The following is a 16,718-nucleotide window of genomic DNA, read 5'->3' on the forward strand; positions in this document are numbered from 1 at the left end:
CCGGGGAAGGGACTAGGCCGAGAAGCCTCCGGGGGTTCCTATGGCAACCGGAAAACACCCCGCGAGCGGGACGCGGAGAGACGAAGGCCGCTTCCTTATGGGCGCGAGGGTAAAAAGGGACCGGGGGAGGCGCGAGGGCAAGGGAGGTCCGAGGAGGGGGGAAGCCGCCGCCACTGCACTCGGAGGGCGCAGAAACGGGGACGGGAATATGGTAGAACCTGTGCACGCATTTTTTTGAGCATTCACACGTGCGCGTACGCAGAGGTTCTGTTTGTGTGGTGACGCTTCCTCACTTTCAGGTGGGGCTTCTTTGGCCTTCTCCTTGGTGACGAAGGGCTCTTCCAGACGGGTGGTTTATTTGGCATTCGCCCTTATTTGCTGTTGAAGGCGCATTCCCCGTTTGTGGGGAAGTTATTTTACCCGGGATATCAGCAAGTGTTACCTGCGCTACACCCACCCTGCTTTCCAGTATAAATTTCCATCACTTTCCTTACCGCAAAAAAAATCAGTTTTTTGGGGGAAGTGCAGGGTATTTGTGTGTGTGTGTGTGTGTGTGTGTGTGTGTGTGCACGCGCACAAAACTGCCAAACAGACTCGACAATTACACAACCTGAATCCCACCTTAAATAGCAGCAGTCTGGAAGCACCCATGACTCGCTTTTAAATCCTGATTTACTCTTCCCTGGGAAAGTCCCTTTGAAGTTTTGAAGAAGCCTATAGTCTTTGCCAGCTGCCTAAAAGTCCTTAAAGAGGGAGCCACGCAGGCGCCTCTCATAAAATGTTTTAAAAGTCTTGGCACCACCACTGAAAAGACACCTCCCCCACTGTTTGTGTTTTCCTACCTATTGTCAGAGAAAAATACAGAGCAGGTGCTCTGAAGCTAATCTTAATGTTTGAGCAGATACATTTGGGGAGGTATCATGTACCAATGCTATTCCAACCCTTATGCCCCAAAAGAGAGAACTTTGAATGGAGGTCAGAAGTACACTGGTTGCAAATGGAGATGGCTTAATATTGAACTCGTATGACCTGATCTATTGGCCCCCGGGTAATAATCTATCAGATTCCTTTTAACCAGTTGAAGTTTCCAAACCACCTGCAAAGGCAGCTTCACAGATAGAGTACATTGCTGCAATCCAATCTAAATGCGACTGTTACTAAGCATTTACAATGCAATCTAGAAGACGCATCGACGAAGCCACTTTTATCTTCATTTAAATAAATTGTATAACAATAACAAATGACAAATAACAATAACAAATAACAAATTGGCTTGTTATTTTTTATTCAAATCCAGTTTTGTTTACTTTGTAGATTAGGGCAGCAGTTTGTAAACTACATTGTCTGAAGCGTTCTTATTCAAGGCTGGCCCACCTGTGACCAAGGTGAGGCGACTGCCTCAGGTGGCAGGATGTACAGTATTGGGGCAGCAGATCCGTCCTCCAAGGAATGCAATGGATGCTGCCGCTGGTGCACTCCGTGAGGCACGGCTGGTCTCCTCCCAGCCCTAGGCAGGAAATGGTGAGGGCTACCCTCTGTTTTCTCCTGGGTGCTGTACCTGCCTAGTTCAAAATGGGCCCCTTTCTCCCCGCCACAACTGCTTTTGATACCCACTTCAACCATCGAGTAAGGTTGACTTGATTCCCCCACCCTTCCCTAGTTCCCGATGTAGGTCCTTATTTCACCCTTGTTCCTGGTGTAGATCTTCACTCGCTCCTTATGCCCTGGCACCATTTTGTGGTTCACCTCAGGGGCCAAAGTGTCTTGGGCCAGCCCTGCTCTTAAATCTGTGAAGAAACACCAAGGATCCTATTAGATAGAGAGAGGGGTTTGTGCAATACTGTTTCTGTCCATCTTTTTGAAAAGTTCCATTTTGCTTCTCCAACAACGTACTTATATGTGTGTGAATGAAAATTGGTGCTGTATAGAAGGCAACCACTATTTTCCCGATGCCGTTCTTCATTTAGTGCACATAATTAGTTTTCATAAAGTCAGGAAAATGAGCGATAAATCCTTGTTCTGGTCCATTGGTTCTTTGTATAGGATAATCCAGATCCAAGCATTTTTCTGCAATGGAAATTAAACCCTCCAGAAGCCAACAAAAGCGTGGGTAAGTCTGTAAATTTAAAGATATAAGTATATACAAGTAGCAGCCATTTTGCGCACTTTCAATTGGCATGCGACCACCAATGCACATATCATTTTCAGACCCAGAAGAGGGTGGAAAGAGGCAGGGGTGTAATGGGATGGGCTGGACTTGTGTGTCTGGAGCGCAGGTGGGAAGTTGCCTGTACCTAAAAGATAACAAACAGCCTGATTCTATGCATTTTTACTCAGAGCTAAGCTCTGTTGAATTCTGTGGGTCTTACTCCTGGGTAAGTGTGTAAGCCCCATTGAATTTACCAGAAATTAGGTAAAGGGACCCCTGACCATTAGGTCCAGTGGCGGACGACTCGGGGGTTGCGGCGCTCATCTCACTTTATTGGCCGAGGGAGCCAGCACACAGCTTCCGGGTCATGTGGCCAGCATGACTAAGCCGCTTCTGGCGAACCAGAGCAGCGCTCGGAAACACCGTTTACCTTCCCGCCGGAGCGGTACCTATTTATCTACTTGCACTTTGACGTGCTTTCGAACTGCTAAGTTGGCAGGAGCAGGGACTGAGCAACAGGAGCTCACCCCATCGCGGGGATTCGAACTGCCAACCTTTTGATCAGCAAGCCGGAAATTACTCCTGAGTAAATACCCAGAGAATGAAATACCCAGAGAATGTATGAAAGCCTTTAACTTCCAGTGCATCACTTCTGCATGATATAGTAGAAGCAGTGGCATAGCGTGGGGGGTGCAGGGGGGGCCGGCCGCACCGGGCGCAACACCTGGGGGTCAGGGTTAGGGTGCGCAAATCCACGGGTTAGGGGGCGCAAATCTACGGGTTTGGGGGCGCGAATTACTTGCCTTGCCCCGGGTGCTGACAACCCACACTACGCCACTGAGTAGAAGCAAGCCATTTTTAAGTTGAGTGTATGTTGTTATCATTGTGGATCGTAAAAGAATAAACTTGTAAGTTCAAAGAGTTTAGATTATGTTACTATCTATTACTGAAACCATTGTAAAAAATGCTTTTCTTTATTAAACCCACCAGCATTTATTACCTCCTGGTTTCCATCCTTGCAGGGGGCATTCTACTTTTGCTTTTATTTTTTTCTATGTTTTCTGCAGAAACTATATATGTCTTGTGTGATAGTTTTGTTTGTCAATATCTCACCTAAATTATGAAATGTAAAATAGTAAGTCAAGTTCTGGTTATAGACAAAATTATCTTGTATAATTTTTTTAATGAGGGAAGTAAAAAAATATATGCAAAACTAATGAATTGCTAATTGTTTGAATGATATATCTTAAAATGTTTTATTTGAAGGAAACATTCAAGACATTCAACATCCAGAACGGATGCTGTCGTAGAATTGTACCTCAGTGAGGAACATGAAAAAGAAAGTAGAGCAGCAACGGTTATTCAGAGAGCCTGGAAAAGATGGCTGGTAAGTTAGAAGTGCTACTTCTCTATACATTTCCTCAGAATAATCTGCTTCTGGGGTTAGATAGGTTTTTTGGTTTTGGTTTTAATTTTCTGTGGTTTTCTAGATCATAGCATATAACTATAATCAATGTTGTAACTCCAAGGAACAATGGTAAATGTTTATCTGTTTTTTTGTATTTTTATCTGTAAGCCGCCTTGAGTCCCAGTCTGGGGAAAAGGCAGGATATAAAAAATAAATAAATTAAAATGAAATAATAACCTTATTGGTGATGTAGCACATGGACTGCACTTTAGCTTGTCAGCCTGGTATTCCTGTACCTGAGGTTCAAATTATAACCATATACAGTGGTACCTCAGGTTAAGAACTTAATTCGTTCTGGAGGTCTGTTCTTAACCTGAAACTGTTCTTAACCTGAAGCACCACTTTAGCTAATGGGGCCTCCACTGGGGCCTCACACTGCCGCCACGCCACCAGAGCACGATTTCTGAAGCAAAGTTCTTAACCTGAGGTAATATTTCTGGGTTAGCGGATTCTGTAACCTGAAGTGTATGTAACCCGAGGTACCATTGTACTGTACTAGGCGTGGGGAACCTTCGGCCCTCCAGATGCTGCTGAACTAGAACTCCTTTCAGCCGCAGCAAGCATGGCCAGTCTTCAAGAGTGATGGGAGTCTGAGGCCACCTGAGGCGAAATGGGAATGTGCTGTTCCCTGCCTCACCTCCCTGCTGCGCCTCCACCACTTCTCGGCAATAGCAAGAGCTTCCCACTGCTGAGCAGCAGTGTTTTGCTAGATGCGGCTGCTCGTCTTCTCTCCCCCATGAGCAGGGGCACCGCCTCTTGCGCTTCCACCACCTGAAGCGGATGCTTCACGCTGCCTCTTGGGTAGGCTGGCTCTGATGGAAGTTTGAAGTTCAGTGACATCTGGAGGGCCAAAGGTTTCCCATGCCTGCCTTATTTTATAGCCTACCATATGAAAGCAATTAACATGTCATTTTTGAAATAGAAATAGCACCCGGTGGGCTTTTTGAGGAGAATTACAGCTGTGGGGAGGGAGAAGAGTCTTAGTCCTTCCTCTCCTATCATGATCCCAGAGACATAAAATAAGAACCCCAGCTGATCTTAGTTCCAGAAAGGAAGCTCCCATTCCTCTGTAGTGACCCCCAAATTGTACAAAACTGGCTGGGATGGGGCAGGGCAGAATGGGGTGTTTGCAGACGTTTTCAATGGTGTTTCAAATATACACGATTTCACTTAAACGCACAGTGCCTTGGAATGTCACCCCCACGTAAATTGGGAGCTGCCTGTATTGCATATCACAGCACCTCAGGAGAAAAACCCTCTAGTGATAGGTTTACAGAGCAAAGCATAAGGTGGGGAGAAACCACAAAAGGAAAGGAACAATCCACAAGAATTGGGACATTGAGAAGGGAAAGCCAAACATGATTACAAGTTCCTCCAAATAAAAGTCATATGCAGTATTTGGATGAGAGTGTCTGTCTGTGTGACTGCCTATAAATATATGTCACAAAGAGGCACTAGTCAATGGTAAAGTGCCCTGGGTTGCCATAGCCTCTTGTAACCTGAAGTTCATGCATGATCTTTTCAGAAAAAGCATTAAACAAGGTCTTCTTGAACCAGTTGTCCAGTGTGAAACTTGAGACCATGTACACCAGCATTGTCTGCTCTGGCTAGCAGCAGTTCTCCAGGGGTGCAGGTGGATTCCCCCCCCCCATCATCTGCAACGTAGGAGACTGCCTTATATTGAGTCAGACCATCTATCTCAGTGTTAAATCCACACAGCAGTTCCCCAGGGGCATTCAGACAGTGATCTTTCTCAGTCTTACCTGGAAATGCCAGCGATTGAATTTGAGACTGTCTGCATGCAGAGTGTGTGCTCTGCTAAGGAGTCCCAGCCCTTCCTCAAGCTGTTCGGAACAGAGAAAACTACTTGATTCTTTTAAAGCAAGGGGAGAAGAAGAGCCCACAATTTCTTGCCAGGATGTATTGGCCTTTGAACTTTTTTTTCCTTATTATTCACAAACTATAATGGTGGTGGTAATAATAATAATAATAATGATGATGATGAATTTCTTGTATCCCACCCATCTGACTGGGTTGCTACAGTTACTCTGGGTGGCTTCCCACAATAACAACAGTTATTTATCTCTTGTGGCCAGGATATCGGTGTGTTTGACTACTATAAAGACCTAATTTCCTTTAGAATATGCGGAGAACCTTATCATCTGATGAGGTTCATTGATCCTAAAGAGGTAAGGGTTAGATTGAAGAGGATCATTGTTTTAACTTCACTGTTTCACTACTAACTGTCAACTATTATTTATTTATCTGTTATTCATGCATAATAGTATTTATACACTACCCTCTTGCAAAACTTTGGGGGGGGGGTTACAACAACATCAAAATACTTAAAAGCGATACATAGCAATTATTAAAATGACTGACTACTCAAGAGACGCTTTAGAGAGCTACATACTGTAGACCTGTTCACAGTAAATTATAATACCAATAATTAACTGTGTCTGTTGCTATGAAACACTCAGTTTTGACTCCAGTAGACACATTAAATGTGCTTTGACATCACAATCCTATAAGTATTGCTATATGTATCCTATATGTATTCCTGCACTGCAGGGGGTTGGACTGGGTGCCCTTCTCTTCCAGCTCAACAATTCTATGATACTCTGAATCTTTGTATGTTCAGTGGAGCTTACCTTCAGGTATGTAGGTACAGAATTGCAGCCTTAGTGTGCTGAAAGTGAGTTTTGCAAATCAATATTTTAAAACCTGTTTGCCTACCTGCCTGTCCTCCTTTTTCCCCCTGCCTCATCTTGCTAGCCATAATTTTGAGATCTCCATGAAGCAGTCAGTTTATATAATTTTAGATTAATTGTTCCAGCCAAATTTCTGCAGGTAATTAGGTATAGGATTGCAGCTCCTTAATGCGCTATAAACTAGGTTTGCAAATAATTATTGTTAACTGGCTAGAACAGCAGCAACAACAAAGCAAAGCAGTAATCAAGATTTAAGAGAAATAGGGAGCTAAACAAGAGTCTACAACCCAAAAAGCTTAGACATATCTGTTCTCCAAGGGTCTCATAACAAACAAAATACCATAATTATTTTCCTTTGGTTACAGGCAGGATTTATAGATGCTGCAGCAGGGATTCATATAAGATTCAGACTAGGTGGGGTAAGTATAACTTAGATTAGGGGTGGGGCATCTCAGGCCCAGGAACCAAATGTGGTCTTCCAGACCTCTCTGGCTGGCAAACTCCCTGGGTCACTCCATTTCTCCCCAGGCTTGTTTTGCATGACACCTCCAGTGTTTTCACCTGCCTGGAATGTATTCTTGAACTCTGCTAATGCCCCTTGCTTGTCTGGATGGAGAATAGTATGGCAGTATGTATGGCAATTAGTCTCCTGCACAAAGAAGAGTTTGGATTTGATATCCCGTCTTTCACTCCCCTTCAGGAGTCTCAAAGCAGCTAACATTCTCCTTTCCCTTCCTCCCCCACAACAAACACTCTGTGAGGTGAGTGGGGCTGAGAGACTTCAAGGAAGTGTGACTGGCCCAAGGTCACCCAGCAGCTGCATGTGGAGGAGCGGAGACACGAACCCGGTTTCCCAGATTACGTGACTACCGCTCTTAACCACTACACCACACTGGATTGTGGTTCGTTGCTCTGCCCACAGCTGGCATGTGGCCCTAGGAAGATTGTTGTGAATGGAATGAGGCCCCCAGGCTGAAAAGCATTCCTCACCCTTGGTTTAGATGAATGTCAAAAGTGCAAATGATACCTAAACATCTTAAGGTAAAGGTAAAGGGACCCCTGACCACTAGGTCCAGTCGTGACCGACTCTGGGGTTGTGGCGCTCATCTCGCTTTAGTGGCCAAGGGAGCCGGCGTACAGCTTCCGGGTCATGTGGCCAGAATGACTAAGCCACTTCTGGCGAGCCAGAGCAGCACACAGAAACACCGTTTACCTTCCTGCTGGAGCGGTACCTATTTATCTACTCGCACTTTGACATGCTTTTGAACTGCTAGGTGGGCAGGAGCAGGGACCGAGCAACGGGAGCTCACCCCGTCACGGGGATTCGAACTGCCAACCTTCTGATCGGCAAGTCTAGGCTCTGTGGTTTAACCCACAGCGCCACCCGCGTCCCTAAACATCTTACATACTTTATATTGCATATTTTGAAGTCTGTTAAATATAAATTAATAAATTGAGATTTTCAGACTCTAATACTCTCCCTAGAAAAGTAATCTTCATCTACATGGAAAGCTAATACATCAGGGAGAAGGATTTTATCTTAGCAATTAAATGGTCGACCTGGGAAGACGAGTCCTACATGTTATTTCTGCTCATTTGAATTAAATACCTGTAAAAATTGCTTTCTGTTCTCCAGTCTGTCAAATGCAAATGATAATGAGTTCCATCATAGGCCCTAAATGTAAGTTTTAGGGAAATGCAGAATCCAGTCTGCTTCCAGTTCTGAGAGGAACTAAAATTAAGGGCCATTTACGACAACCAACAGAGAATTAAAAAAATCACAATAACACTTTTTTTAAAAAATGCAGTAGTCAATAATCAAGTTTCTCATTTTAAAATTGTATATATCTCTGCAGGTGAAGTTTCCTCCATGTGTATATTACAAGATATTTACCCACAGACCTGTTGTGGATCTATGTGCAAACAGTCCCAAAGACTATGCAAAGCTAGCAGCCAAGTCAAGGCAACGACGAAGTTTCCAGGAAGCAAGCTTTGACGATCACAGGGATTGGTACCAACGCATAGAGAATAATGGCTGGAGACTCCTTTCCAACAGAGTAATAAAATAAAAGCATTTTCATCTGCTGCGTCATTCTCAAATACCAGCAAAGCTAATTTATATGACATGACAAGGTGCCTGGTGGTGCTAATATACCTGAAGGAGCCTCTCCACCCCCATCATTCAGACCGGACACTGAGGTCCAGCTCCGAGGGCCTTCTGGCGGTTCCCTCACTGCGAAAAGTGAGGTTACAGGAACCAGGCAGAGGGCCTTCTCGGTAGCGACGCCCGCCCTGTGGAATACCCTCCCATCAGATGTCAAGGAGAAACAACTATCTGACTTTTAGAAGGCATCTGAAGGCAGTCCTGTTTAGGGAAGTTTTTAATGTTTGATGTTTTATTGAATTTTTAAGATTTTGTTGGGAGCTGCCCAGATTGTCTGGGGAAACCCAGCCACAAGGGCGGGGTATTATTTATAATAACAACCATTATTATTATCATCATCATCATCATCACTAATCAGGCTGCAACATTCAGGTTCTGATTGTAGGCTTCCCATGGGCTTCCCTGGTTGTCTCCTATGAAATCAGGATGTTGGACAGATGGGCTCTTCTTGTGTTCTGAAAAGTCCAGTTAGCTAAAATTACTGTTCTAACTGGGGATGGGGTTTTAACTTGGGTTTGTGTTGTTTTATTTATTTTATTTAAATTGTTTTAAAATGTCAATTTGGATTTTTGGATTTGTGGGCTGGGGGTTGTTTTGGGGCTTTTGTTGGGGAATGTATTTTTTCTTAGTTTGTATACATTAGAATTGCTTATTGTTTTAATTATTTTTATTACGTATTTTGTGCTTTTGTATTGAAACTTTTATGTTGTGAGCCCACCTGAGACCGGTGGGTATATATACAATTTTAATGAGAATAAAAGGAGAAAGCTCTAGGAGAGTGTCCTAGAGTATCACAAGGAAGTACAAGTGAGTATACCATTCGGATTTGAGTTTTCTGCAGCCAGTAGCGAGTTCAACAGATTGTGGAGTACAAATAGGGTACCACATGTATACCTCTGGTACGCTAACAGATTCTAATGTGGCAGTGGCGGCAGCAGTGCTTTTATTTATAAATATATTTACATACTGCCAACCCATACAAAACATCAAAGCGATGTACAACCGTATATAAAAGTATAATGAAACATAAAACACCATAGAAACAATTAGGGAAAAACCATCATTAAAATGACTGGCTAACCAAGAACCAGCTGCATAGACATGTCAGCATAAAAAGATCTTCAAAGAGATGCTTGAAAGTCAGTGGCGAGGCTGCTATTAGTAAGCTGCTTCCTTCCTGGGAACTCGTAAGAGCACCAAATTAGGAAGTGCCTGGAATGGCTTAATTAAGTTATAGGCAAGAGCAGGAGGGGAAAAAAATACATTTCCATGTATTGGTGTTCTTGTGCCAGTACGCATACCTGAGGAGGATGTCAGTATGAATCGATATCAGCAAATGCCAGCTGTTTTTTGCCCTGCATGTCTGAGGCCTTGGTTCCCATGTTTTACCAGGCAGCATGGATCTTTCTGGAGTTAAGAGACTACCAGAACACCTAAGATGACAGCAAGGCTAAACTCTGTGGTAGCATCCTCTATCCTCTGTATTACAACAAGCACAACCATTCTCTGATGTTCCTCTGCCCTTGCAAGCAGCTGTCAGTTAAGCGGAGCATGGGCAAGAAGAACTGAAGCTCATTGATTTTATTTTTATTTTGCTTCACTACAAAACAAGAGGGGGAGAGGCAAGGAAGTTACATTTCGGTGGCTGTACAGGAACAGCAATATCCTCTGCAGAGCTGTGTGTGACCAGGAAATTCATATATAGTGGTACCTTGGGTTACATACGCCTCGGGTTACAGACTCCGCTAACCCAGAAATATTACCTTGGGTTAAGAACTTTGCTTCAGGTTGAGAACAGAAATTGTGCTCTGGTGGCACGGCAGCAGCAGGAGGCCCCGTTAGCTAAAGTGCTGCTTCAGGTTAAGAACAGTTTCAGGTTAAGAACGGACCTCTGGAACGAATTAAGTACTTAACCCGAGGTACCAATGTAGAGACAATGGCATAAATGGAGAAGGAAGGAGGTTAGCATTGACAAGGGTCAGAAAATTATTACGCATTTGTAACAGTTTGTGAAAAAATGTGTTTCAGTTTTGGAAGGACATGGACCCCTTAACTGCTAAAGACAACATCCGAATAAAGGAATTCCACTACTGCAAGGTGCAGAAGAAACAAGCTGTAGAAAGAAAAAGAAAAAGAAGAAAAATAGAGTGGCTGAAAAAAATGTGAGCTTCTGCAGGTTTGAAGTGCTGTACATAACAGTGAACTGTTTTAATTTTATCTTCTGAATAATTTTATTACCATTCATACAGCTGTCATGATAAAGGCCTCCTCCTTCAGGCACTACATTCATTGGCCAACTAGACACAGTTTGCTATAAATCATAGGTTAAAAAGTTCTATCGCTTTTGCTGGCTCATTTCGGCCCCACCAATCCCAAAGCATCCTGCCAGCCAAGTATGGTGGCCTTCTGGGATCTTAATAAAACACCTGTGTTTACTGTGTTGGAAAATGCCTGAAATAGACAGTAGGTGATGCACTTTGTTTTTTTAAAAATAATATTTATTAATTTCCCAACAGTTTAAACACAACACTACAAAAAAAGAAAAAGAAAAAAAGACAATGCAATACAAAAACACTACAAAACACTAACACATAAAACTAACAAAACAAAAACAAAACCCATTTAAAACACATCAAACAATTTAATTATCTTATATTTCATTCACTTATTTCCACGACCTCCTCACACCTCCCTTTTTGTATTCCACTTCTGTTAATTGTTTCAGCAATTTCTTTCCATCTTCCTCTGTTTTCTATCCTATAATTATCTTAACACATTCTAACCTTATTTTCCCTTTAATAGTCTATTAATCTATTTATACTTAATTCCTTATAACATTTCTACTAAAGCCATATAACTTCATTCCAACATTTTTCTAACATTCATTAATTTTACAGTATTTCTGTAAATAGTCTTTAAACTTTTTCCAGTCTTCTTCCACCGATTCTTCTCCCTGGTCTCAGATTCTGCCAGTCATTTCCGCCATTTCCATATAGTCCATCAACTTCATCTGCCATTCTTCCTGGGTGGGTAAATTTTGTGTTTTCCAATACTTCGCGATGAGTATTCTTGCTGCTGTTGTTGCATACATAAAAAAGTTCTATCCTTCTTTGGCACCAATTGGTCGACCATGCCCAGGAGAAAGGCCTCTGGTTTCTTCAGGAAGGTATATTTAAATACCTTTTTAATTTCATTATAAATCATCTCCCAGAATGTCTTAATCCTTGGGCATGTCCACCAAAGGTGAAAGATTGTACGTTCAGTCTCATTACATTTCCAGCATTTATCATCGGGCAAATGGTAAATTTTTGCAAGCTTGACTGGTGTCATGTACCACCTATAAATCATTTTCATTAAATTTTCTCTTAGGGCATTACATGCCGTGAATTTCATAACTGTGGTCCATAACTGTTCCCAGTCAGCCATCTTGTGCCCATTTAATCATAGCTGATTTCACCATTTCATCCTGAGTGTTCCATTTCAACAGCAAGTTATACATTCTTGACAAATTCTTTATTTTTGGATCTAACAATTCTGTTTCCAATTTTGATTTTTCCACCTGGAAACCAACTTTTTTGTCCAAATTGTATGCCTCCATTATTTGGTAATAATGGAGCCAATCTCGCACTTTGTTTTTCAATTTTTCAAAGCTCTGCAGTTTTATTCTGTCTCCATCTTGTTCCAGAATTTCCCAATATTTTGGCCATTTGGCCTCCATATTGAGTTTTTTCTGTGCCTTCACTTCCATTGGTGGCAACCATCTTGGGGTTTTCTTTTCTAACAAATCCTTATATCTTATCCAGACATTAAACAATGCTTTTCTAACAATATGATTTTTAAACGCTTTATGTGCTTTTACTTTATCGTACCACAAATATGCATGCCAACCAAATGCATTATTGAAGCCTTCTAAATCCAACACATCAGTGTTTTCAAGAAGCAGCCATTCTCTCAGCCAGCAAAAAGCAGCTGATTCATGATAGAGTTTAAGGTCTGGCAGGGCAAAACCACCTCTTTCTTTAGCATCAGTTAATATCTTAAATTTTATTCTAGGCTTTTTGCCCTGCCACACAAATCTGGAAATATCTTTCTGCTACTTCTTGAAACAATCCATCTTATCCAAAATTTGCAACGTTTGAAATAAAAACAACATCCTTGGCAATACATTCATTTTTATCACAGCAATTCGACCTAACAATGATAACTTCAAATTTGTCCATATTTCTAAATCCTTTTTCACTTCAATCCAACATTTTTCATAGTTATCCTTAAATAAATTCACATTTTTGGCAGTCATGTTAACCCCTAAGTATTTCACTTTCTTAACCAATGTTAGTGCTGGTGATGCACTTTGAAGTCACAATTGTGCTGCCGATTAAACTTCTGAAAACCAGTGATTTAAAGAACAGCAAGGGGATTTTACAACACAGAGGTTTTACAACATAGTCCTGTTTGGCTCTTGGAACCTCTGCTTTTTGGAGGTTTGAAAAGCAGAGATGGAGAGGGAGAAGGGCTTTCCATTCAATGGAAACTGCTTCAGCCTCCCACTGCCAATGGGCAGGTACAAGCATGTATTGCTCTCCTGCCAGCTGTCCGTACTGTAAGGGAAATGAGCTCAGAGGGAAACTACATGCAAAAAGAAGAGACACTGGTTTATCAAAAGGTGATCAGTTGACAAGACAGTCCTGGTGATAACACAATCCCCCAGCCTTGGTGTCAAATGTAGTGTGAGAAAATCTGTGCTTTCCATTCAAGCAACAGGTGAAAGAATTGAATTGCCTGATAAATTTTAATTCAGCAGTTTCATCCTGGAACTTCCTTTTAAAGTTCCTTTGTTCAAGGATGGCCGTCTTAGGATCCGATATAGAGGTGTCCTGAGAAGTTTAAACTTGTTACTTTCTAGGTATTAACATGAACTTTCAGTGTTCAGAAAGTAGCAGAAAACTAGCAACCTCCTAGGGTGTTTACATTGTCATGAACACTGCCTTGTTGGTGGTTCATTGTTAATTATTATTTTGCTTTTAGGCAGTTGTCACTGTCTGCTCTTTTTGCATTAAATCTCCATCTAACCCCCTCTCCCTTTCATGTATGATAGCCAGTTTAGGATTGCTTTTCATGCATATGAAGATTTGATGCCATAGTTAATGCATTAGCCTTTAAGGTACCACAGGACACAGTTATTTTTGCTACCCCTTTGTAAAATGAAACGTCTGCTCCTGTTTCCTAGGTACTTTGGCGAAAGCCTGCAAACTAAAACTGAGGACACAAATGCAACAGTATTAATTCAAAGAGCAGCAGAAGGGTTAATCAACACTCTGAAGGATGAGGGGATAGATAACGTAATGGAATGGGAAGTGGATGAATTGCTGAAATGGACAAATGCGCTCAACTACGAAGAGTAATTTGACTTTTTCTTCTTCTTCCAAGTCTTAATTATTTATTGTCAAAAAGGCTGCTCTTATTTTTAAATATCCAGGTTATGTGTTAATGGCAGCATAGTGCCATATTACCATATTACCTATATTTCAAAGCATTAAGCCATTCGGGGGGAGGGGGAGAGTGTTTCTGCTAACCTCTGTTCCATTTTACTGAATGGACTTTGTTGTCCCTAGGTATGTTAAGGAATGGAAAGAAATTGGAACAAGCAGGATTTCCAGCTGCATCCAAGGTAAAGGACCTCTGCCTCTTTCTGGCAAATCTTCATGTAATTTTCCAGCATGGGAGACCCAATTGACACACAGTGCTGGCAGAATACCTGTGTTGCAGCTACCTGCATGCTGGTAACATGATTCCTGTTAATTTACAACCAAAGCAGAGTCTTTCTCTAAAGTGAATGGCTCTGGATAGAAGTAGCGTGAATCGTGTGAGCAGATCTAGTTATCACCTTACCAACCTAATTGTTTGGGTTGAGAGCTAAGTGATAGCCACACGGACTGTATAATGCATTATTTGGATCTGTTTTGCATTTTTCTTCAAGAATCTTCACTTCATTAAGTGTTTGCACAGTAGAAGTTCCTGCATGCATCTGCATTTCACAGCTGGCTCTAAAATTCATTCTCTGAATTTCATGAAACATGTTAATGCCTAAATTTCAGAGGTATTGAAGAATGTGTGTAAAGAACATTGCTTAGAGAATTTTTGCTTAGATTTATTGCATCTTCAGTAGCCTCACTGTTGTCATATGGTAAAGAGAAAACAGTTCTGTCCCAGTTAAGAAGTGAAGTATGGAATTTGAGAGAATTCTGTGGCATTGTACCAATTAAGGGTGTTAACTACCGTATTTTTCGCTCTATAACACGCACCTGACCATAACACGCACATCGTTTTTAGAGGAGGAAAACAAGGGGAAAAAATTCTGAATGAAACAGTGGATGTATCATTTTTGTGCCTCATGCTGTGGCCACAGGAAAGGAAGGCAAAGGTTTCCCCCCACCCACCCAAGCCAGCCCCCCCCCCATCTGCATGTTTTCCGGCTGCCTGTGAGTCCCTAAAATGCTTCCCTGGACGCAGCAGCACCAGAGCACGGAGAGAAATTAGAAGGAAGGACGCAATCCTTTCCTTTCCCCTCTGCTTGCCTGGAGGGGAGGGGATTTGCCTACTCTTTGTTCCGTTTGAGCAAACAGCAACCGAAACAGAAGAGGGTGGGCAGTAAGACCCTGAGGCAGAATGCAGGAAAGCAACAGCTTCCTCTCTTGCGCAATCGGATTTTTGCCGGATTTTTGCCCCTGCACTCGGGCCAGTCAGCTCCAGGGACACACATTGGCTCAATAACACGCACAGACATTTCCCCTTACTTTTTAGGAGAAAAAATATGCGTGTTATAGAGAGAAAAGTACGGTAGTTCAAAAGTTATGTTTTTTCTAGTTATGTTTGCTGTTTGGTTTGGTTATATTATTCAAAATGTAATAACTGACATTATTGTCAACATATTACTACTGACACAGAGTGACTGTTCTGCAATTCTGTATAAATGCAGAAAAAGTGCAGAGCTTGGCAGCAGGCAAGGAATCTTAACAGCATGTAAAACCTCAAGTAATTCTATAAGACTACTCAGAATTTCATAGCAGAGTTGAAATTTGAATGGAGTGCATCCCAACTAATAGCTCTTACTACTGTAACTGCTGTTTAACATCATCTATGAATAAACTTCTGAACACAACATTCCATTTGAAGTAGTCATTTAAAATGCATTTCTTAAATTTAAATTCTAATCTTTAGGTTTCCAGTTTACTGACAAACCAATAATCTCTTTGGAATCGAATGAGACACCAAACACCATCAAGCAACTACTAGAGTCACAAATGCATTCGGATAAAAAGAGTCAGCGCAAGGTAAACACTTTGTACAGTTCAGTGGCGAAACTCACATGACAACTCTACAAGCAGCAGCTACAGCAGCAGCAAAACAAAGCTTCAGAAGACAGATAAGCAACAAACAACTTGGATGTTGAAAGATAAGTAGCTATCTCTGTGTACTTGTGTATTTCGCAGCCTTATTTGTCCTGGCACATTAACACAAAATCCAAAAGTATTTTAAGTCAAACCTTATTCCAGTATTGTGGTGCAGCACATTGAATAAAGGAGTTGCTTCTGGAAATGCAGATATTGTTTTAAACTTGTATGTCTACTAGCTGAAAGTGCCTGGTGTTGCCCAGACATTTTAAGGACCCTCAAAATTGTGAGATGTATAAACAGGTAGTCCGTCGTTTTAAAGCCAAGCATAGCAGATGCCCCCCCACTCCCTGCAATCCAGGGGACCTAACCCAGATCTGTGTCAGGTCTGCTTGGTCCCCCGCATTGTCATCTCAACCCGCCCCCCAGCAACATCACTGCCCATGTCCCCACTGGGCGTGGCTCAGGCCCCAGATGTACCCACCAACAATGCCATCTTGTCCCACCCTATGGCTGCCGTTGCTGCATTGTTGGAAACTTGCCTCACTTGCCACTGCCACCTTGCCAAAAGAAATCCCAACTCCTGCATCAATGGTTGCCATTGCTTCTTGGCCCATTAACTGATGACGAGAAACTGTCCAACCACTGGCACTGAGATAACATGGGTGGGAAGTAACTAGTCCTGCCCCCCCCCCCCCCCAGGTCCTGGGGATCTCTGTGGCCTCAGACACACTCTTTTCAGTTCTGCTACCCTACCAAGCATTTGTTCTTGGTTAGCAGTTCATGGTTTGTCTGGAGGAGACCAGCCCCATGCTCCCATATGGATGACACTGTT

The 16,718-nt window shown here is 42.3% G+C and overlaps 1 protein-coding gene across 4 annotated transcripts; it reads left to right on the forward strand.

Annotated features, from left to right (window-relative positions):
• Nucleotides 1–16,092, forward strand: LOC310705278 (protein MFI). 4 transcript variants are annotated; one of them, XM_083499887.1, is made up of 10 exons: nucleotides 1–109; nucleotides 2,044–2,110; nucleotides 3,416–3,536; nucleotides 5,714–5,806; nucleotides 6,694–6,747; nucleotides 8,185–8,385; nucleotides 10,521–10,654; nucleotides 13,720–13,890; nucleotides 14,105–14,160; nucleotides 15,711–16,092. In XM_083499887.1, exons 2-10 carry the CDS (start codon nucleotides 2,073–2,075, stop codon nucleotides 15,860–15,862), a joined length of 1,020 nt encoding a protein of 339 aa, XP_083356013.1. In that variant the 5' UTR covers nucleotides 1–109; nucleotides 2,044–2,072; the 3' UTR covers nucleotides 15,863–16,092. The 4 variants fall into 4 exon arrangements, with proteins under 4 accessions (XP_083356013.1, XP_083356014.1, XP_083356015.1 ...); XM_083499888.1 differs by having other exon boundaries at nucleotides 98–299; XM_083499889.1 differs by lacking the exon at nucleotides 1–109 and adding an exon at nucleotides 1,343–1,385.
• The last annotated feature ends 626 nt before the right edge of the window (nucleotides 16,093–16,718 follow it).

The sequence above is a fragment of the Podarcis liolepis genome (genome assembly GCF_965112155.1).
Source record: "Podarcis liolepis genome assembly, chromosome: 4".
Lineage (NCBI taxonomy): Eukaryota > Metazoa > Chordata > Lepidosauria > Squamata > Lacertidae > Podarcis > Podarcis liolepis.

What these genes read in the sequence shown, in the direction of transcription:
- LOC310705278 (XM_083499887.1), top strand. Translation starts at nt 2,073, where the DNA reads ATGGAAATTAAACCCTCCAGAAGCCAACAAAAGCGTGG. An exon ending in GGTTCATTGATCCTAAAGAG is followed by an intron (nt 5,807 to 6,693) that starts GTAAGGGTTAGA and finishes CTTTGGTTACAG; the next exon opens with GCAGGATTTATAGATGCTGC. An exon ending in AATGCGCTCAACTACGAAGA is followed by an intron (nt 13,891 to 14,104) that starts GTAATTTGACTT and finishes TGTTGTCCCTAG; the next exon opens with GTATGTTAAGGAATGGAAAG.